At 34.4% G+C, this 21,405-nt stretch overlaps 8 protein-coding genes across 8 annotated transcripts; 4 read left to right on the forward strand and 4 right to left on the reverse strand.

Annotated features, from left to right (window-relative positions):
• Positions 1-508: 508 nt before the first annotated feature.
• On the forward strand, positions 509-4,966 carry FG386_000124 (clostripain like caspase/hemoglobinase domain; the record flags this gene model as incomplete). Its single annotated transcript, XM_067339435.1, has 1 exon — positions 509-4,966. The coding sequence occupies one exon, from the start codon at positions 509-511 to the stop codon at positions 4,964-4,966; it is 4,458 nt and encodes a 1,485-aa protein (XP_067198233.1).
• Positions 4,967-5,052: 86 nt separating this feature from the next.
• FG386_000125 (uncharacterized protein) lies at positions 5,053-6,909 on the reverse strand (the record flags this gene model as incomplete). The annotated part of the gene is made up of 1 exon (XM_067339436.1): positions 5,053-6,909. One exon carries the CDS (start codon positions 6,907-6,909, stop codon positions 5,053-5,055), a length of 1,857 nt encoding a protein of 618 aa, XP_067198234.1.
• A 399-nt stretch (positions 6,910-7,308) lies between these two features.
• FG386_000126 (uncharacterized protein) lies at positions 7,309-9,618 on the forward strand (the record flags this gene model as incomplete). Its single annotated transcript, XM_067339437.1, has 1 exon — positions 7,309-9,618. The coding sequence occupies one exon, from the start codon at positions 7,309-7,311 to the stop codon at positions 9,616-9,618; it is 2,310 nt and encodes a 769-aa protein (XP_067198235.1).
• A 508-nt stretch (positions 9,619-10,126) lies between these two features.
• FG386_000127 (uncharacterized protein) lies at positions 10,127-13,057 on the forward strand (the record flags this gene model as incomplete). Its single annotated transcript, XM_067339438.1, has 1 exon — positions 10,127-13,057. The coding sequence occupies one exon, from the start codon at positions 10,127-10,129 to the stop codon at positions 13,055-13,057; it is 2,931 nt and encodes a 976-aa protein (XP_067198236.1).
• Positions 13,058-13,423: 366 nt separating this feature from the next.
• Positions 13,424-13,957, reverse strand: FG386_000128 (uncharacterized protein; the record flags this gene model as incomplete). Its single annotated transcript, XM_067339439.1, has 1 exon — positions 13,424-13,957. The coding sequence occupies one exon, from the start codon at positions 13,955-13,957 to the stop codon at positions 13,424-13,426; it is 534 nt and encodes a 177-aa protein (XP_067198237.1).
• Positions 13,958-15,534: 1,577 nt separating this feature from the next.
• FG386_000129 (casein kinase II) lies at positions 15,535-16,620 on the forward strand (the record flags this gene model as incomplete). Its single annotated transcript, XM_067339440.1, has 1 exon — positions 15,535-16,620. One exon carries the CDS (start codon positions 15,535-15,537, stop codon positions 16,618-16,620), a length of 1,086 nt encoding a protein of 361 aa, XP_067198238.1.
• A 109-nt stretch (positions 16,621-16,729) lies between these two features.
• On the reverse strand, positions 16,730-17,449 carry FG386_000130 (uncharacterized protein; the record flags this gene model as incomplete). Its single annotated transcript, XM_067339441.1, has 1 exon — positions 16,730-17,449. One exon carries the CDS (start codon positions 17,447-17,449, stop codon positions 16,730-16,732), a length of 720 nt encoding a protein of 239 aa, XP_067198239.1.
• A 1,409-nt stretch (positions 17,450-18,858) lies between these two features.
• FG386_000131 (protein kinase) lies at positions 18,859-21,087 on the reverse strand (the record flags this gene model as incomplete). Its single annotated transcript, XM_067339442.1, has 1 exon — positions 18,859-21,087. One exon carries the CDS (start codon positions 21,085-21,087, stop codon positions 18,859-18,861), a length of 2,229 nt encoding a protein of 742 aa, XP_067198240.1.
• Positions 21,088-21,405: the final 318 nt, after the last annotated feature.

The raw sequence follows: 21,405 nt of genomic DNA on the forward strand, positions 1-21,405 counted from the left end.
TGTTCATTATGCTGCTTCTTACTGTATCACAAAATATAAAACACTTATCGCAAGGCTAGATTTATTCTTATATTTATCTCTTTTTAATTAATTTAAAATTAATATTTTAACCAACTCATAAAAGATTTTAAAAAAAATATTCTATTTCTGATCTTTCAAAATATATTCTTACCACGTAAGTGGAAGCTGGCGCCTTTGCATTTCAGCGCCATTTACATGCATATCGGTATTAATTTGACAATACATGCAGTGTTTATAAAAAAATAATGTAATAGAGGAAAACACAATAATTTAGGAGTGGGTTTGGTGTCTTTATATGTATTCATTAATTTTGGGTTGTTTTATATCTTCCTTTGTATGTTTTTAGATAGTTATTAGTAACTTTTCTTACAAACGCATCTTTTTTTTTATCAAAAAGCGAGAAATTATAGGATTAAATGCGTGAAAATCATGTGGTGATAAAGGCAAAAATTTTGTTCAGATTTTAAAATGGAAAATATGGTGCATAATGATTTTTAAAAACGTGATAATAACGATAAAAACGGTAATATTACTATTTTTAATAGTTAGCTATAGCTGTGATGAATCAACATTCGAAAAAATCAATAATTCAGACAATATCAAAGATAAAGTTGGAATGATTAACAATGTAGATGATTTTTATAACAACAAAAGTGAACTTACAGTAAATAATATCAGAAAGAACAAGGAGATAGAAAACAAAAAAAACGTACAGGAATGGATGACTGAAAAAGAAAGGAGTTATTGGAACTACCATTTCATAGAGAGCGACAATAGTAGGCTGTTAGAGGATTACGAATTAATATGTTCAAGTATAGATAAAAATGAAGTATCAAAAAGAAGGTATTGGACTCACTTGATATTCATTCATGCAGATAACAACCTTGAATCGATGTCATTGGTAGACTTGGGAGAAATGACTAGCCCAGTACAAGCTAATTCAGCTGATTACATGCACTTGGTTGTTTATATAGATAGATGTGAGGATTACACAAGCAAAGAGGTATCTGCACCAATAATAGCATGCCCTGAAAGTGGTTTAACAAACAAGGTAGTTTCTCAAGATAAAATAAGACAAAATTTTACTGGTGCCTACGTGTTATATAGATGGCGTTTAAGGGAGGATTTGAGAGTAATATTTGGGAAAAAATTTGTGTGGATATTATTGGATGATTTAGGGGAGGTTAATTCTAATTCACCGGCTATTCTTTCAGATTTTATATCTAAAAATTTGAATATGTTCCCCTCTTTTTACACGGCCCTAACACTATGGAATCATGGTTCAGCTTGGGCTGGATTTGGCGATGACCATGATAGTTCAGATGGAGTTGGAATGTTTTTGGATGACATGTATAAAGGTATAAAAGAAGGTATACACAAAAGTAATAAGACAAAAAACACTTCACAAAGTTTTAAATTTGACCTGATAGGCTTTGATGCATGTTTAATGATGCAATTAGACGTTTTGGAAACAATGAGTGGTTTAGCTAATTATATATTGGCTAGTGAAGACAACGAACCAGGACACGGTTGGAACTTTAGATCTATAAATCCAATAACAAAAAGAGGCTCAAAAGAGGACGAGATTGAAATATTTGAAGGTGGAAATGAGATTATTAACTATAGAATAGCAACCCCATTGGAATATGCATCTAGAATAGTTTATGGATATTCACTGCACTCTGATAGTTATCCATTAACATTAACTGTAATAAATACTGACCTATTCAAAATATTCACATACAATCTATACAACTTATTTGCGTTATTATACAACTGTGGTGGAGAATCTATCAATAATACAATTAAAAAATCAATATTTAATTCAAGAAAAATAGAAAATTGTGATTTTGTAAGTTTATGTAGTTGCTTTGATTTGGGTGATATGTTGGAACAGCTTAGAAGCTATTTATCTGGTGATTTTAACGTAGATGTATCTGTGCATGAGTTATTAGCTTTAACATTGGATTCATATTACAATATGCAAGTAGCAAGTGTTAATCTTCAGGAGGATGAAATAATAGATGATGATTATGAAGACAAATATGGCCGTATGACTTACTATCAAGGAAGAATTGAGGACAAAGATCGGTCGTATCCTTCGAGATGGACAGGTATTTCAATCTATTTTCCGGAATTCTATAATCAAGTGACATGCAAAAAAATAAGTCTAGCCAGAAAATTGGGTAAAAACTATATTAAAAATAAAACCTCAAAATGGTCAAATATAGTAGCAGACATATTATCAGATAAACCTGGTCACAAATGCAGTCTGGGAATGGAGAAACAGGAATTTGATTACAAAGTGAACAATACTGACATTGACGACTATATAGTTAAACCAAATAAGACAATAATAAGTTATAGTAAGGATCTAACAGAGCTTATATTAATATCCGGAATGAATGAAAATGTACTATCTTCGCAAACAATAATAACTTATCCAACAAATTTGAGTATTGGAAGGCTATTACCTATTTCATTACTTTCCCCAACAAAAATAAGTAAAAACAATATAGTTTCTGTCAACTATAAGCCTTTAACGTATTTTGAGGTAAGTCAAGTTGTTTTTGGAGATAATGAAAACGAAAATAGTGAGAATATAGTGAAAATTATATCATCAAATATAACACTAATTTCTGGAATTGAAAAAGATCATTATACATCCCACTTTATGTATTATGATAACATAAGTGAAATAAATACAGATAAGGGAATGATGGCATTTTTAACATTTTATAATAATTTAACTACATCATTGTACTTGTCTACATCAGAAGGAGTTGTAGAAAAAGATAAAAATAATGGGAATGGATTTTTAATACCAATAATATATTATACGAGAATAGACCCAAAAAAAAGTAGCATTTTGGATGATTTTTACAGTTATTTAAGAGTATTATATTCAAAAATTTCAAAATATATTAATAATATAAGTTATCCAATGATTGGAATAAATTTATTGCCAAGATATGATGATATTTTAATAAATTCTAGAAAGGTAAACATGATAATAGCCGTTCAAAAGGATAAAATATTTCAATGGGGAAGACTGGACAATAAGGAATTAGAAATTTTATTGACAGAGAAAAATGCAATCTCAAATGACGGATATGAGAACAGTTTAAAAGTTAGGGTGTTAATAAATAGATATTCAGAGACAGTGGATGGCTATGATGAGTTAGTTACATTTGGTATAAATAGTATTGATTTTAATAATTCAAACATGTGCAAAGAAGAGTGGATAGAGGATGGGATATGTGACATTTACTGTAAAGATGATAATGTTGATTGTGATAAGATATTAGAAAGCAGAAGAGATACAGAAATAGTTAATTCTATTGAAAATACAACATACAATTATTTTGAAAGCAAATATGTATATGTAAGTTGTGAACTTGGTAGTGAATATGTTACTTGCTGGAAAAATTCAAAATGTATAAATACAGGTGTTTTTCATTATGATAGTCATTTTAATAATGAATACAGAGATATTGGTGTCGGAAATATTATAAATTCAATCCATAGAATGGAAGGTAAAGATATTCATAAAAATTATAAAGGTTATTGTATATGTGATAAGGGATTTAAACACAAAATAGTGAGATTAATAGATAATATTAATGGGAATATACTATATAGACATAGTTGCGAAGATATCGATGAATGTAGTGAGCAATATAAACAATACAAAACAGAAAAAAGGGAGCAAAAGGAAGGGGATATATATACAGGTTACAATACGAATCAAGCAATTTATCCGACAATAGAAAGGGCAAGAGAGGTATCAAATATATTAAGTTCTCCATTTTCATTAATAAAAAAGCATATATTGACTCCAAATGGATTAAAGCGTCCATGCCATCCGTTGGCAGTTTGTGTAAATAAAATAGGAGGTTACGAATGTACGTGTAAACCAGGATATCACGGTGATGGAAAAAATTCGTGTATTCAAGATAACATTTGCAAATATGGCACATACAATGAATCATTTGACGTTAAAAACGAAAACAATGATAATACAGACGATTTTTACAACGCATATAAGACAACAAGCAATGATACTAAAAATGTCCAGATTAAAGAATGTCCATTGGGATTACACTGTGTGAATGAGGGATATACGAATTTAAAAAAAAGTATAGTTCAAGACGATTCACTTCTACCAAGAATCACAGACTATTGTGGTTGTAAGCAAGGTTATGAATATTCAACGATAAAAATGAAGTGCGTGGATATAAACGAGTGTGAGAGGAAAGAAAATGGAGACACAACAAATATGTGTTCAGAGGATTCAGTATGTAGGAATACAGTGGGATCATATATATGTTTATGTCCAATAGGCTGGATAGGCAATGGTTACGTCTGTCTACCAAAGGAAGAAGAAAGGGACATAGCGTTGAATATACAGATATCTGGTTCATACGATAAATTTATACCATTTAATTATGATAACTTCAAATCAATATTTAAACAATCAATATTAGATGTGTTAAATGATGTGAGAGAAGAGTATATAGAAATAGCAAATATAACACTGGATCAAAAGAAAAACGTAGTTAATATTATAGTACACTTTAAAAAGGGAATGAGAATAAAAAACGATGACAATACAGATGGCATTAAACACACAAATTTGGAAAAGAGTATATATTTTATGAATGAATTGAGAAACAGGACATCAAATTGGTACAAATCAACATATATAGGGGTAAACTATGGCAATGTGATAAATTCAAACGGAATAAAGGTGAGTACAGTATATATAGATAAAAAAGTGAGTATAATAAATAGGTTATTGTTGTCAATAATGTCTGAGAAGCTATATTTATTAATTAATTCGTCGCCTTATGGTAAAACAACAATTATATTAGTATTATTAACAATGCTATTTTGGATGGCAATAATCAGCATCACAATCGTTGTTAGTATAAAAATAAATTAGTATAAATTATATTTATTTAAATGAAAAAAGGAATTAAACTAAAATAATCAACATTATATTAAACATTAATCGTTATTTCATTCACATTATGCAAAAATTAAGTTGTTCAATATATTTGAGAATTTCCATTTATTCGACAATTTACCATTTAGCTTTATCCAATACACTTCAGATTCGTCATCATCTGGTGGAACAAAGTCTGGGTCCTTTTTAGACAGGTTATCGTAAATATATTTTCTAATGTTCGGACCATGTTTGGCCTTTGCAATTCCGACAGAAGAACCCATATTTGGAATATTTTTTGCGTATACAGTAAAATAAGACCTCATGAATAAAGATCCAAGCAAGTAAGAATGACCATATTCAAGAGGAACATCTATCGACATAAATCCGGGTTTGCATTTTCCTTGCTCATTAGGCGTTAGGTATAAATCTGGAGTAATTATAAGTTTGAAGCCATCTTTAAATGTGTATGTGATGTTGGGGAAATACTGAAAAATGCGTTCATCAACACTGCTCATGTCAAAATGTATTTGAGAGCAATCGCCATATGGTTTATATTTATCAGTGAAATGTTTATATTCAAAATGTGGAAGGGTATAAAAAGACGTACCAGAGTCAAAAATTACATATCCTGGAGTTCTATTGACAGTATCAATTTTTTTGTTGTATTTTTTATATATGTAAACATCCATTGGTATATCCTCCATGCTGCCAAATTTATTACTAAGATATTCAGTTTCTAAGTTATCCCATTCATAAGCTAGAGATCCTTGATTACAGCAGTATTTTGTATCGCCTATGTATAAAGATTCAATCTCAACTTGCCAATAATTTTCCCTTACAACTTGGAGCATATGTATTTCGCCATAATAAAGATTTGGATCAATTCCACCTAGTAAAAGAATTGCAGATAGTGAAAGTTTATTATTTTTTACTCTACTTTCATTGTATTTACCAAAATTAAAAAAACTAAATAGCAGGCTCTTAATTTCAATATTTTTTAAAATTGGTTTTATACGGTAGTCGTTGATATAAAGTGAAAATATATTTTCGCTAATAAGTCCTTCATTTTTAAGTCTTTCAATGAGTGGTAGTTGTAACTTACTTGAGGAAGAAAGTTGAGTGAAACCCAAACCAAGCACACCTTCAAGTTCAATGGCATCAAAAACGTCAATTTTACTATTTTCGGTATTTTCAACCTTATCAATTAGACCAACAACATGTTTATTAAGTTGAAAATTATCAAATTTTAGAGTATCGAATACAAGTTTTCCAAATATTTTACCTGTACCAAATACTACAGATATATCTTCATACTTTGGTATTCTTTTAAAGGATTTTGATGTGTATTTTGAATACCTCTTAACCTTTTGGCAACTCGGTTGATTGCATTCATCGCTAATTACCCACAAATTGCTGCTACCAGTGTCTATAATTGGCCAAAACTCTTGTTCAGGCTCACCAACCTTAATTTTACATACAAAAAGTGAATTTTTAACTTCATATAATGGTATTGTTATATTCGTTAAATACAAATTATAAGGCACAGATTTATTATTTATGTCTTTAATGTGTATGGTCTTATGTAATATCTTCACATTTCTATATAAGTCACTTAAACTGTTGTCAATCAAAGAAGACGAAGTTTGTTCATCACGTTCGCTATGGCCTCCTCGCTCTGCTTGAGTATTGTAGTCATCCTCATCATCAATAAATTCTTCTTTTATAGATGGCGACCATTTGTACAGGTCAGTTTGTGATAGGTTTCCAGTAATGTCAATAAAGTTGTCTTTTGCATTTGCAATACTAATTAATAAGAGGCTATGGTTAATGTGGCATTTAGCATTGTTATTGCGATCAACCAGAGTTGTACTGCCACTTATCGCAATAAAAGTAAGCAGCAGGTAAATATATAGTGATTCACTTAAATGGGAAAACATGTTTTAAGTATATTTTCGTGAATTATTTTATTTACTAGTATGTAAATTAAGAGTATAATATTAAGTTAAGCGAACAATAAAACAATCATTATTTACCCAAGAATTATTTAACTTGGCGTAAAAATAAAGCTTTTCAAGGCAAAAACTTATGGTATTGTTTTTAATATTATTTAAAAATTTAATTATTTAATAAAACCAAGTAATTGCATTAATGTTATTGGAAAAGGGAAAATAAACCAATACCGGGAAAATAAAAAAAAAAGACTGAAAAAGTAGATAAATGGTACTAATTATAGTTTAATATGGCAAAGTAAATTGAGTCAGATGAATGAAACAGACACTTTTTCTTGAGATTTAACTGAATTTATGGCAGAACTAAACAAATAACACAAGCTAAAAATGAAGTCAACGACAAGTAGTATGCTCAGGTACAAAATAGGAAATTACAGAATAGGCCAGACACTGGGGATAGGCTCATTTGGGAAGGTAAAGTTGGGTACACACGAGCCAACTGGAAGGGAAGTAGCCGTTAAGATCATGAATAAGGAGAAAATGAAGTCATTGAATATGTATGACAAATCGGAGAAGGAAATAAGTATACTAAAAAGTATAATACACCCACATATAATAAGATTATACGAGGTTATAGATACACCTACTGATATATACATGATAATGGAATATGTAAAAGGAGGTGAGCTGTTTGACTATATATTGCAAAAAGGAAGGCTCTCTGATGACGAATCGAGGAGATTATTTCAACAACTAATATCGGGAATGGAGTACTGTTATTTGAACGGGATATGCCACAGAGACTTAAAGCCTGAGAATATATTGTTGGACGATCAATTTAACATAAAAATAGGTGATTTTGGTCTGTCTAGTTACATAAAAGAGGGCGACTTTTTGATAACATCCTGTGGTTCTCCGAACTACGCAGCTCCTGAAGTGGTCTCTGGAAAGGCATATTCAGGCCCGGAAATAGACATATGGTCTTGTGGCGTAATATTATATGTACTATTATGTGGTGCACTGCCATTTGATGATGAGAATGTGACTTATTTGTTTAATAAAATAAGACACGGAATATTTACAATACCAGGTTACGTATCTGACTTGGGTAGATCGTTGATTTTAAAGATGTTAACGGTGGATCCGTCTTTAAGAATAACGTACAAGGAAATAAGATATCACTTGTGGTTCAGACACAACTTACCCTTTTACTTGGAACCGCAGTACTACTACTTGCTTAGAGATGATGAGAGTCAAAAAACTTGCTTTAATGGTAATTTTAATGGAAAATCAATGACGAAGAACAAAGGCATTTGCATATTGTCGGAAGATTTAACCCAGGAATGTGCATTATTGGCACAAAAAAAAAGAAGACATTTGAGACAGCATTCGGTATTTTCGAGACAAATGCAGAAAAAGATCTCGCTTTTGAATCAAAATTTCTCAAATGCGTGCAATCGCGACGCATTTGTGAGATCATTCCAAACGAACTCTGACATTTATCGCTTTTACGAGAAATTTAATACATCAGACTTGAGCAACAGGCAAATATACAATCACCACAACACCAAAAGTACAGATCAGACGAACTTGTTGGGAAGTGCGAAAAAAGGCAATGAAAATTCGTTTAAACAGCGGAGCATATTGAAACTACTTTACCATAAGATCAGCACTGCAATAGACGTTGAGGAGAGCAACAAAACGAGCTTTTTTAGAGGAAATCCCAATGTTTGCGAAAAAATTGGTTTAACCTTTAACTACGCATTGGACGGTAAGTGTGGCAAATCGAAAACAAGTGATGACTGTGAAAAAAGTTGCAATTCAAATGGTTCTGGATCCCTAAGATACAACAGTACAAAGCCGTTTTTGACAGAAGGTGAGACGAAAGTTGGTGTTTACAGCACTCGAAAAAATGAGCATCGCGACCTCAACAGTACAACCGCTGACACGAGTCAGACAACTGACTGCACTGGGGGAAAGAAGGAAACCAATGAATCATACAGTAGAGATCATGATCATATTTCTGAAAGCGGTATCAACAGTACCAGTAGTGGTTACAATTATAGTTATACTGGGAACATCGGAATAGAAATATCTTCTATACCCGTTTCTCTCGACGTTAATAACAAAGCAACCAAGAGTAGATGGTTATTGGGTTTCGAAATATACGGGGACTTAACCAGGATAATAAAGATAATGTTGAATACACTACTACGTATGAACTATGAGTGGGTTTTTATATCTTCTAATAAATTAAGATGCAGACCCAAAAGGGAATTATTCGCGAAACACAACGCGAACGATGACAACACAACGAGCATTAACAACTTGAATACATCAGTTGTCTCAACATCTAAACTTCCACACACTGAGTCCTGTCCTGATTGTTTGGGTCGCAAAGAGGATGATTTCGTTGAAAACAGTCGGAGTGAGAGGGAAATCAGGGTAGAAAGCCGTGATTGTGTCAACTTAATGCACGGGGAAAAAGATATCGGTACCGCAAAAAGATCAAGGGAATCTTCTTACTACATTACAATACAACTTTTCAGAATAAATCCGTTCAAGTATTTATTTGACACCCAAATATTCGATGGTCCTTTATTGACGAATCTGTACAATGCCTTCAAGGTCACGTCGTCCATTTACTACAATATATACCTGAACAACTTAACACCAGAAACAGCCAAGAGACGCTAAACTGGAAAATTTGTTCAGTTTCCGAAAACAAGCAAGACAATGCAATGCATTTATTTTCAGAAAGATTTCCTTTTCCGACCCGGTATTGTTTTGATTTGCTTTCTGGTTTCCCTTAAGTTGCGGGCTCTGGTGTGGTGTATTCAATTGCAGAGACCCTTGTCTGCAAAAAAACGACTTTGAGAATTAGGCTTTGCGGAAATTAGGTGCGAGTGGCATTAGACGCAAGGCCAATTTAATTTTCAATTAAACTTGGCAAGACAAAATTTGTCTTTAAATCCTCAAGGCACCCCTCTTTAGTCGAGGCGTAAATACTAAAGGCCTCTGCGATTGATTTAATTTAGTTTTATTTGTCTTGGCACTTGGTTAATTCCCAAGTGTAATCGGAGTTCACACGCGAAAACAGCCGAGCAAATGCCAGTTGTTTTAGAAGAAGCAAACCACACGACAGAAGTTAAATATACAACTGGGAGGTTGCGAGGAACGCAGACAAGAGGTTGTCAGATTCTAAATGACGCTCTCCGAGAAGGGATACATTGGACTGAACGAGAGATTGTTGAGCGAGTATGAGAGGGAAGAAATACTGGACGTGAGTCGGGAAACAATAGTGGAGTCGCAGTACGTGTACTTTAACTCAACGAATAAGGGGGAATTGTTGGTGTATAATAGACTGTCTAACACACTGCTTAGAGTGGACGACTACTCAATGGTGGAGTACAGGCTTCCGGAGCTTTACAAACAAGAGTTTTCCTCGAGACCTTTGTGTATGTTGTTCTATACTAGGGACGAACCGTCCATGGAGAATGAAAAACGGGACAACACGGAAGGTTGTTTTTCGTACGTGTTGGATGATATTGACAGGAGCAGGAAAGTGTTGGTTTACAGAAAGATAAGGATAGTTGCAAGCGGGGTTTTTGGGGAGATATCTGGAGACAAGTGTGAATACAGCTGGAAGGAGAGCGAGTATTCGGAATGCCTGGTGTCGCTCAACGATGAGGAGTTGAGAGGAATTGTCTGGTGGAACTTTGAGTTGAATGTTCTGAATTTAAACAACCCCGGACCGTCTTTGGGAGCTGGGAGCGACAGGGCTACTCACAATGAAGTGAAGAGCGAGCCCTCCCTGCTGCTGGTCACGAGTGAAAAACTGAGACTTTATGCTTTAAAGGAGAATAACATAAGCCTGATCTGGGAGTTTTCGGCTAAAAACTTGAGGATGTGGTACAGTATTGAGTTCCAGTGCGTGTTGCTGCAGGTGTCGCAAAATAAGCTGCTTCCGTACGTAAACATAGGACTCGGGGAGGACCAGAAACCCGTTAAACTGCAGGCTCTCGAGCTCTCCATAAGCAAAACCCTGTCTCAAGAAGACATACTTCTTATAAACATATACAACAATCTCTACTGTATGCACATAGACTGCACCAACAGCAGAATATCCCTAAGGGACCTGCTCAACCACGAAAACTGCGATCTCGTGCTAGACATAAACGACTCCTTTAAGGAGTTCAGTGTAGCGAAGCTTGACAATTTGCTGGTTGTGCTTAATCTACATGGAAACAAGGAGTTTAGTATTTACGACATTAAACTTCTGTTGGATAAGAGAAGTTTGAGTGAGGAAGAGGAAAGCGGAAACGGGGATGGGAGTGGGGACGGGGATGTAAGCGGAGGCGAAAGCAACTGTATTGGGGACTCCCTAAACGACGGCTACTATATAGTTCCGTCACTGTTTGCGGACAGATTCAAGAAGAACACAGTAATATGCATGTACGGGTACAGCGATACGGACTACTATAGAAGACTCGTCTACGACAACAGAGAGGTTTTGGAATCCAGCACTGTCTTGCTCTTGAATTCAAGCGCTAACTTGGTTATGCGAATATTCTTGAACAAGATACAATACTCAAAGCTAATCTTGCTTGAAAGGGAACTGATAGGAAGCCTGGTTAGCACAGGTACAAGAAGGGACGAGAAACTGCAGCTCTTGCCTTTCGTGGTTAACAGAAGTTTTTCAAGCGATGAAGGGAACAAGTGGGACTCTGAATTCACAAACAGGGTTAAGGAGTTGTATGAGCTTGAAAAAGAGAGAAACGATAGTTTGCGCCAAAAAAACATAATGTCTCTCGTCATGTACGTTCTTGAACTGGTTAAACTGAAACTGGACTTGAAGCAAAAGACAAAGAGGGTCGTGCATTTGCTGCTCTTGGACATGTTGCTTTACCTCAAAAACGAGCCGCTTTTGCACACTCTTTTGCAATACCACGTCATTCAAGACTCAAACAAGGTACTCATTGAGTTGTTTAACCTTTATCTGCACAACGTGGACTTGGAGGACGAAAAAAAGAAGGTTAGGTTCGAACTTGAGTTGAACGGAAGTGTAGACGACAGGTGTTGCAGGTGTTTCAACAAGACGAGCTTTAGGGAAAACTACTTTTTACTCAAGAACAAGCTGTGGCTAGAGCAAATGTGTTTGGATGTCGCCTACAGACTCGGAAACGTGAGTGTGGTAGTCAGAGTGTTAATGATCAGAAAAGAGTACAGAAGGATCATAGGATTTCTCAGACTCCATTCGCAACAAAAGATTTTATTTGACCTGAACGACGGTTTTGAGGTTCTGGAGGAAGCCATTTTAAGGGCTTCCGGAAACTCGGACGCGTCCAAATTCCCAATTCACGCAATCCTCTACAAGATAGGTACCGATATAGACGAACTAGAGTGTGACCCGAACGTTCTGATTGACCTTATTAAGGAAACAAAAAGTTGGCTGAACGACTACAACGACCAGATTGAATTGATCAGGGGGAAAATTAACTATTTTAAGGAAAACAAAGCCAAAATAGGGTGTGAAAAGGTCAATGTTTTCATAATTGGCAAGCCCAACTTGCTTAAATGCAGCGTATGGCTTCCAGAACTCATACATTCGGACTCTAACGAGAGGGACAAGGAAGACTGCCATGTGGAAAAAGCTGCTAGCGTCGTCCAAGGCACCTGCTACTTTTGCAGCGAGAACGGCGACGGTGTTTCTGATGAAGACAATCAGCACCGCTCCCCCAACGATGAAAAACCACAGACTACTGAAAACAAAGACTCGAGAGTCTGTGACAACTATCTCCAAGGCGGCTGTCTTGACTCCGTGAGCGACAGAAACAACTCCAATTTCCACTCCACTTTTGAGTCCGTTTACGTTTCTGCAGTGGAGTCAAACGAAACCTTAACGAATAACTCCACAAACGAGGACTACGTTCCCGAAAACAGGGACGTCAAGGTCAATTCTGACTATAATAGAGACGGTGTCAACAGAACGGTCTTACCAAGCAGCGGAAAGTCCCCGATTCTGCATCTGCAGTCGAAGCTTTTTGTCCAAAATGAATATGACGAGCTGGACTCTCCCTTCTCCTCCTATGCCTCCTCCTCCTCCTCCCAATCAAGCTTCAACAGCTACGAATGAGGAACGGAAACGCCGAGGACCGGGAGCAGGCTCGCGCCACACACCACTACTCCTAACTAGTCACCTCACCAAAGGAGACTGAGGACAAACGTACACATTACATTCGTTTAAATACATATACGTACTCACTTATATAAATAGAGCTATAAACTAGATGTCAAAATTGAAGTACCTTTATACAGGCTTCATCCCGACAGCAACCTGTCCCAGTACACGTCACTGCATCGAATTAAACATTAAATTAAACTAGTTGCCACGCCGCTCACTCCTTCTCCCGGATCTCACTGTGCATACACAGCCGAACGGCAATGTGCCATTTGTTTCGTCTCATTGTCTAATTGCGTCTGCAGACGCAAAATGAACCAGTTAAATGGGCAGCGGAATGCTTGTATCTCTGGAGAACGGTATTCTGCTCTTAATCCCGCTCAAAACACTGCTGCTTACGTAGTTGAGTGCACTGTATCCTCCTGGAAAATTAGTAATCAAGAACGAAACAAGTGCAATTATCTGTACTACTGAGAACAGCAGTGTCAATATATAGCTTTTCAGTATCAGTGTTGCGTATAGTGTCAGCGACAGGCTTGTGATATATATAAATGAAAACGGCAGTCTTTCCCTCTCAACCATATACTTGAAAAAACCATCTAGTCCCTTTAACACGGCAAATCCAGACATAAAAAAAAACGAGCCAAATGTAAAGAGTATCGAGAATTTGTGTGGAGATACGACTATTATGGGTAAAAACATGAAAGATAGCGACAAAAACAAGAACGATGTGCCCATAAACAACACAAACGTTAGTATTTTCTGCGGATTCAACGAATCCGTTGTGTCTTGGACCTTCTGCTGCGCCTTGTATATCACATTCCTGGCTGAATCTGCCGTAATCTTTGCAAACATCGTCGATTGCAATATCCGTACAACTTCCTCTGTTGTTTTCGCGTTTTCTCCGTTTTATACTACTCTTCCTCGTCGCACTTTATTCTAACTTTGAATTTTAAGCATCACAGTTACACATTCGCCCGCCCTAACACGTACTTTTCCCTGCCGCCACTTCCAATTTTGATGTTGAGCAGTTTGTCCTATGCGGAGCGAGAGACATGGTTTGTTTGCAGGACGATTTGAATGTGTTGAAGTGTACACCGGTTTGAGTTCGGCATGCACAAAAGAGAGCAGAACAAAAACGAGAGTGAGTGGTCACTTGGCACCTGATTTCAACACACTTTGCTGTCAGTTTGTTTCTCGTCCTTTTTACACCACTAGTTGTATTTTCCTTTTGCTTGTACGTTCCCAGGAATTAACTCTCTCTTTCTGCTGGCACAGCAGAGAGCTCCGCGTCAGAAATGAGGTAAAGGCAAAGACTTAGTTGTTCGCCCCGTCAGGCTGCTCTTTTTGTGTTCCCAGTTGTGCAGAGCTTCTGATTGGTACGTAGTGAAGGCACTATGCGAAGATTTAGGTGCGTAAGCATGCATGCACGTCGCCTTACTTGCGTCTGTTTGGGCGGAGCCTGCCAAAAACGACAATTTAGTGTTAATGTTGGGACTCCCGCTTCGCGAAAACACAACAAGAGTTAGTCCAGCTTTGTATTTGTGGAACTAAACGAAGAATATACTTTCTGATTTGCTAAGACTTGAAAGAGAACATGTTGTGATCCTGTTCTCACAATCCGAAACCATCCGCAAAACAAAACGCTAGACACGAATAAGACGCTAGATGCAAATGCAGTCACATTGCCGTTTAATTGACTGTATCTGCCTTCGAACAAACACTTGTGTAACACAAACAACTCAAATTTGAAATAATTTGGTACACTTCTCCATCGGGCATTTCGGCGGGAAAACGCTGCCTATTTGATTTATTAGTTGGTTAATATAAAGTTAGGTAAAAATAAATAAGTTAAAGTAACAGTTGAGTTGAAACAATAATAGTGGCAATAATAACAAGAATAATAGTGACAATAATAATAAGTGACACAAATCCTAAATATTTTTTTGATGTTTTATTAGCAAGGTAGACCATATAGGTGAACTACACTAATATAAGTCGCAGTCCATTTATACATTCTCGAGCAGATTTAATTGTCATTGAGTTCTGAGAACGAATAAATAGGGGATTGAACAGGAGCAACATCTTTTTCCTTTTCTGTACACATACTTAATACAAACCTACATTGAGGGCGGACCGTAATTAATATAAAAAGAAACGGACACAATACGTGTTAGTTTTGTAATTAATAGCTTAGCCGACCGGAATTTTTTTTAAATATAAAATAAAAGATAGTGCAACTGTTTTGTAGACATATTAGTTCTGAATTAAATAGTTGAACACTCAGAAAGAAGGGAACTAAGTCAGTTAAAGTTCGGTACTTCAATTAAACTTACATTTAATATATAGCATACTGTTACACAAACTGTGATTATTAATGAAATAACCCAAGAGCTCATTGATATTAATAAGGATAGATAGAAGCAAAAGAAATGAGTAGTAATAAAAACAATAATGGAGGAAATACTAACAACACTTCAGGAAACGTGAACACCAGCAATAGTGACAATTCAATAAGCAAATGGCCCTTACCTAGACTATACTCTGATGTAAACGTATATAAACCCAGAGAATATTGGGACTACGAAAACTTTCAAATTGAATACAATACTCCAAATAACTACGAAATTGTTAGAAAAGTAGGCAGAGGGAAGTACAGTGAAGTTTTTGAAGGAATAAATACGTTAAACAATGAAAAAGTAATAATTAAAGTGTTAAGACCAGTGAAAAGGAAAAAAATTAAACGTGAGATTAAAATACTATATAATTTAAATGGTGGTCCAAATATTATAAAATTAATGGATATTATTAAAGATTCGAGTAGTGGAACCATAAGTTTAATATTTGAATACTTGGATAATGTTGATTTTAAGACACTATTCCCTTCTTTTTCTGAACATGACATCAAATACTATATATATCAAATATTAAAAGCACTTGATTACTCACATTCACAAGGCATTATGCACCGTGATGTTAAGCCACACAATGTTGTAATAGATCCCAAAAAGAGAGAATTAAGATTAATTGATTGGGGTTTGGCAGAATTCTACCACCCAAGACAGGATTACAATGTTAGAGTAGCAAGCAGATACTATAAGGGACCTGAATTACTCATTGATTTTCAGTATTATGACTATTCACTTGATATATGGAGTTTAGGTTGTGTATTGGCTGGTTTGATATTTAAAAGGGATCCGTTTTTCTGCGGTGTTGATAATAATGACCAACTGGTCAAAATTGCTCGTGTACTTGGAACTGATGGGCTATTTGATTATTTAGCTAAATACAAAAAACAACTTGAACCTTATTTTGATGACTTACTTGGAAGACACACTAAAAAACCGTGGAGTAAATTTATAAATAATGAAAATCAACATTTAGTAAATCCTGTTGTTATTGATTTGTTGGATAAAATGTTAGTTTATGATCATGCAGAAAGAATACTACCTAGAGAAGCTTTAGCTCATCCTTATTTTGAAAAAATTTATAAAGAAGATAATAAACAGGTATTCTAAATTAATTTTTCTTTACCTATAGCTTGATTATTTTTTACTAAAAGTAACAAATGATCATAACAATGATGTTATAAATATATTCAATTTTTTAATTATTCCATGCAAGTATTTAGCTTTGTTCAGGTGATGAATCACTTTTATATTCACTATCTTCATCTTTAATATTCTCTAGATGCTTAATTAACTCGTTATTTATTTCATTTAGTTTTGAATTGTTAGATGACTCTGATTTTTTTATATTTGTTAATTTTGAAACTATTAAAGGAATTGATTCATTTTCATTATTTTTACTTGTATTGTACCCTGATTCCTCTAGTTCTTCACTCAAACTTTTCCTCCTTAGTTTTTGCATTTCTTTTTTTTTTCTAGTAACTGGGATAGTCTTTCTTAGTGAAGGCAAATCTATTCCCAACATTGGACTCGCAAATGAATGCATAGTTGCTAATTTATTATTCTCATCTAACTCTCTTGAATTGTTTTCTGAACTTTTATTGTTATACTCGTAGCGACTGTCTGAATTACTTATTCTACCAATTTCTATATCGTAATCATCGCCTTTCGATGCTATTTCTATTATTTCAACCATATATCTTTTCAATTGCTCTATTGAAACACTTGCATATGTTGGCAATAAGTTACCTACGTTTTTAATAAAATGTGTTTTTATCTTTTTTTCATCATATTTACTTATTAATTCCATTATATCCCTTGTTGGTACAATCTTATCATTCAAACTTTGAACTATCATTAAACATTGAAAACGATCTGGATCGAAATCAAGTCTGCCAAGTGTAAATCTTTTATAATTTATTATTGATGGAGAAAACATTATTACAGGTACTTTACTTATTCTTGAATTGACCTTACTCATGCTCACTGCTGAAAAGTCGGATGTTATTATTATTTCAGGTTTAAATGCGAGTATATTCTTCTCAATCACTTCTTTTGCAATATTCACACATTTTTTCAAGACTATTATTCCAGTTATTCTGTAAAATATTATGACCAATAACAACTTTTATTTGAATTTAGTGTTTAATTTATCAAATTAAATACACTACTTCGCATATAAAAATTATATTTCAAACTTACTGAAGAAAGAAATAGTGATATTTTTAATAATATGCTAAAGTATATGGCAACTTCGACTATTCTAAATAAAATTTATATTATATAATTTAGTTAATTAATCATTAAAAAATGTGTTATACGTATTTTCAGAAATTTTACTTACATTAATATTAATAACAGTATTGCAGAGGTTACAACATATGTCGTCTTTGACTTTACTATGTTTGAATGATAATTTAAATCAGGTGATCTAATGTATGAAATTCCAACTATTTCTTCTATTTGCTTTTTCCTGTAAGATCTATAATTATCATACAAACTTTTAAACATAGTATAGTTAAATCTCTTATTCAGCCAGGTCTTTTAGATAAAAAAAACTTATTATCTTTAATCTTGTAACTTACCCATGAAGATATAGCACTCTCGTTCCTTTTAAATCATTCATCACCCCTTGTTCTTTTTATATCCCTCTCACCCTTCGTTTCCTAAACTTGTTCGACTCAAAAATCGAAAAGGAATTGCAGCAAGCATATATGCGTCAAAAAAATTATCCTTTCACTTTGTCTACATATAATGACTTATTCTTAATATTATAAAGATATCACATATTTAACAAGCCAACTATGTAAAAGCAAAATAAACCGGCCACCTCAACAAAAATGCCACTAAATTGACTCAATTTTAGAAGTTTATTTGACTATTCAATACATATGACTATAACTTGCTTCAAATTCTTAATACTGCATCGATCAGTTATGTAGTAATAACTCTACTTTGTTGCCGCCACACGTGGTAATACATGCAAAATGCCATCTCCCACATGCAATTATACAAATATTGAGGTTTAAGGTAGTGCAGTTATTGGGTAGACATAACTTAAGGTCAGAGAGGGAATTTATACAGAAATAAATGTAAATGTGTGTGAATTTATGGGACTGCCAAGAACAAACAAATTCCAAGTGTAGCTTAATATAATTAAGGTAAAGTAGTAACGCTATCTTATGTTCGTGTGAGGTAATCACTGTTGCGCGAAAACTAATTAAATCAATTTATTCATCATCAACAACAGTATTTGAAATGAAATGTTTCTGAAAATAGTTCAATAACGAGAGAGATATAATTAAAATTAATTAACTACGCATTGAGTATAGTTTTGAGCAATATTAACTATAAAAGATACTTGTTAATGTACTGAGAACTTTGTCTTGTATTATCCGTACCAACTTGCTTTTGATTACTGTAAAGATAGTTGTTACCAGAAGCAAACGAAGAGGAAGTGGATTGATATCTAAACTGTGAAAGAGTTCCGTTGCACAATGAAGATGTGGAAAGACAACCATCTATGCCATTTGTATTTGGAGTTAAAATAATCTGTGGCTGAAATGAATCATTCTTTAATACATTTTTTTGAGTATTTGTGAAGTTAAGAGGTCTAAGGGAAGCTCCTCCAGACAAGATTTGTTGCTGATTTTGTTTAAAAAGTACTCTATCTGGGTCGCTGTTGAAAATAGAAGCATGGTAATCATGTGATAAGTTGTTATTTAAACCAATAATGTTGTCATATCCAACAAGGCCATTTATAAATCCATGGTTATTTATACTAGAAACAGAACCCGAAATTAAATTCACATAACTCTGGTTGCTTTGATTTAAAATTTTAATATTACCTAAACTGGGGTTTTTCCGTAAAATATCACTTTTTGAAATATTTCGTTGGTCTTCCAGAAAAATATTACCCTGGTATTGACTATTTCCTAAATTAAAACTTGAAACTGGTATAGAATTTGGGATTATATTAGATTTTATAATTGAAATAATTTGTGGATGCCAAATGACTGAAAAATTATTATTAAAGCAGTTAAGTAATTGTTTTATACACTCTGGATGAAACAGTGCTTTTCTAATTGTCCAACGTGTTTCTGGATTTGGATCAGTGAACCCAATAAACATCTCCCACATAAAACATTGACTTTGTTTAAATTCAGAACTACTATTATTATCATTGTTGTTACTACATTTATGTCTTGACTTACTTAGTATTTTGTTATTGAAATCATTTCTGATAAGTTCAACTACCTTTAATATATATGGAGCGGCTTCCGTTACATCCAATCCTTTCTGTCTGCATATAAATCTTCCTGTCAAAAAAAGTAGCAAATTCATTCCAATGGCATAATTGTCTATCTTTTCAGTCAAGGGTCCTTTAAATGTGAGAACCTCAGGAGGGTTAATCTCCAGTGTTCCTGGCCACTCTAAAGGATTTAGATGAAGTCTATTGGTTCTCTCACTCCACCCAAAATCGCCAATGACTATCTTTTTGTCGGAATAACGAAGAATATTAGTTGGTTTTAAGTCCCTATGCACCACTCCTCTATCTTGTAAAAACAATACACTCTGTATTAGTTGAATAAAATGTTGAAATGCTTCAATTTCGCCTACACAACAATTTTCTCTCCAGATTGTGCCATCGTCAACGTAATCTTGTATAAGTAAGCTGCCTTCTGGACCAACAACAATTTTGTGCAATTTAACCACTCCTGGACACTGACTTAAAATCAAATTTTCAATTTCTGACTGAAACATTCTCTCTATTCTGTCCACTGTATCTAATGGATATGTATGTGGTTCCAACAACTTCCCTGCATATTTTCTACCGGTAACTTTGTCTTTTAATAACCAAACCTTTGCATATGTACCAGTTCCAATCATTTCCAACCTTTCATACGATCTATATACGGTACTGTGCCTTTCTTCTATTATTTTTTCCCAATTGGGAATCTTTTTATACCACTCTGAATCTCTGAAGCCACCTATATTTATTTTTTTGTTGTTTATTTCATTCAATACACACGTGTTGGTCAAATCCTTCCCCTTTTTCCCCTCCAATAATAACAATTCTCCTTCTTTTTCATATTTTTTAAAAGACGTCTTCTTTTTTGTCTTTAATTCCTCGTTGTCCATCTTCGAAAAACCATTGTCCAAAAACCCCGAAACATCCCCAAGCTTTTTGACATCATCGTCTCTATATGACGCCAGTACCGCACTCTTATGATATTGTGCAGTGTCGAACTCTCCCGAAATGCTGGATATATTCGTGTTTCCACCATTACCACTCGTTGTTTTCCTTGTCCTTTCAACTCTACTCACAAGCAATTCATTGCCACCTTCCTTGTATTTTTCACTAGCCCGTGGCAAATCAAACACTCCCTTCCCAGAACAACTGGCTCTGAACTCATGTATAAACTTTTCTTTTTCTCTCTTTCTATCCTCTCCCAGTTTACCATTGCAATTCTGAAGATTTCTGTCTCTGAGGTTGTATATTTTTGTGGATCGCTCCGTTGAAGAACCGTAATTCTCTGGAGACAATTCACTGCAACCCTCATGTACTGTATACATGGTTAATTACCTACCAATATACCCAAGTCTATATTAATATTGTATATTTCGTCTCGACCAATTGCTGCAGTAAATAAATCATCCAACTTATACAGTCGTCGATTATTCTATTTATTTATCCTGGCCTAACCTTTATTATACAAGCATAGATAACCACTTTATATATTCACCTTTTGCTTAGATAAGTGTCTTTAAGCTATTCAAATTGAGTGTGTGTTCCTCTAAACACTTTACACTCGGGCTTTAACTACTTTATTGGAACAACGCAGTTTCAAGTCGCCACCCTTTCATTCAAACAACCTGTGGATTTAATTGCCA

The sequence above is a fragment of the Cryptosporidium ryanae genome (genome assembly GCF_009792415.1).
Source record: "Cryptosporidium ryanae isolate 45019 chromosome Unknown contig_11, whole genome shotgun sequence".
Taxonomy (NCBI): Eukaryota; Apicomplexa; class Conoidasida; order Eucoccidiorida; family Cryptosporidiidae; genus Cryptosporidium; species Cryptosporidium ryanae.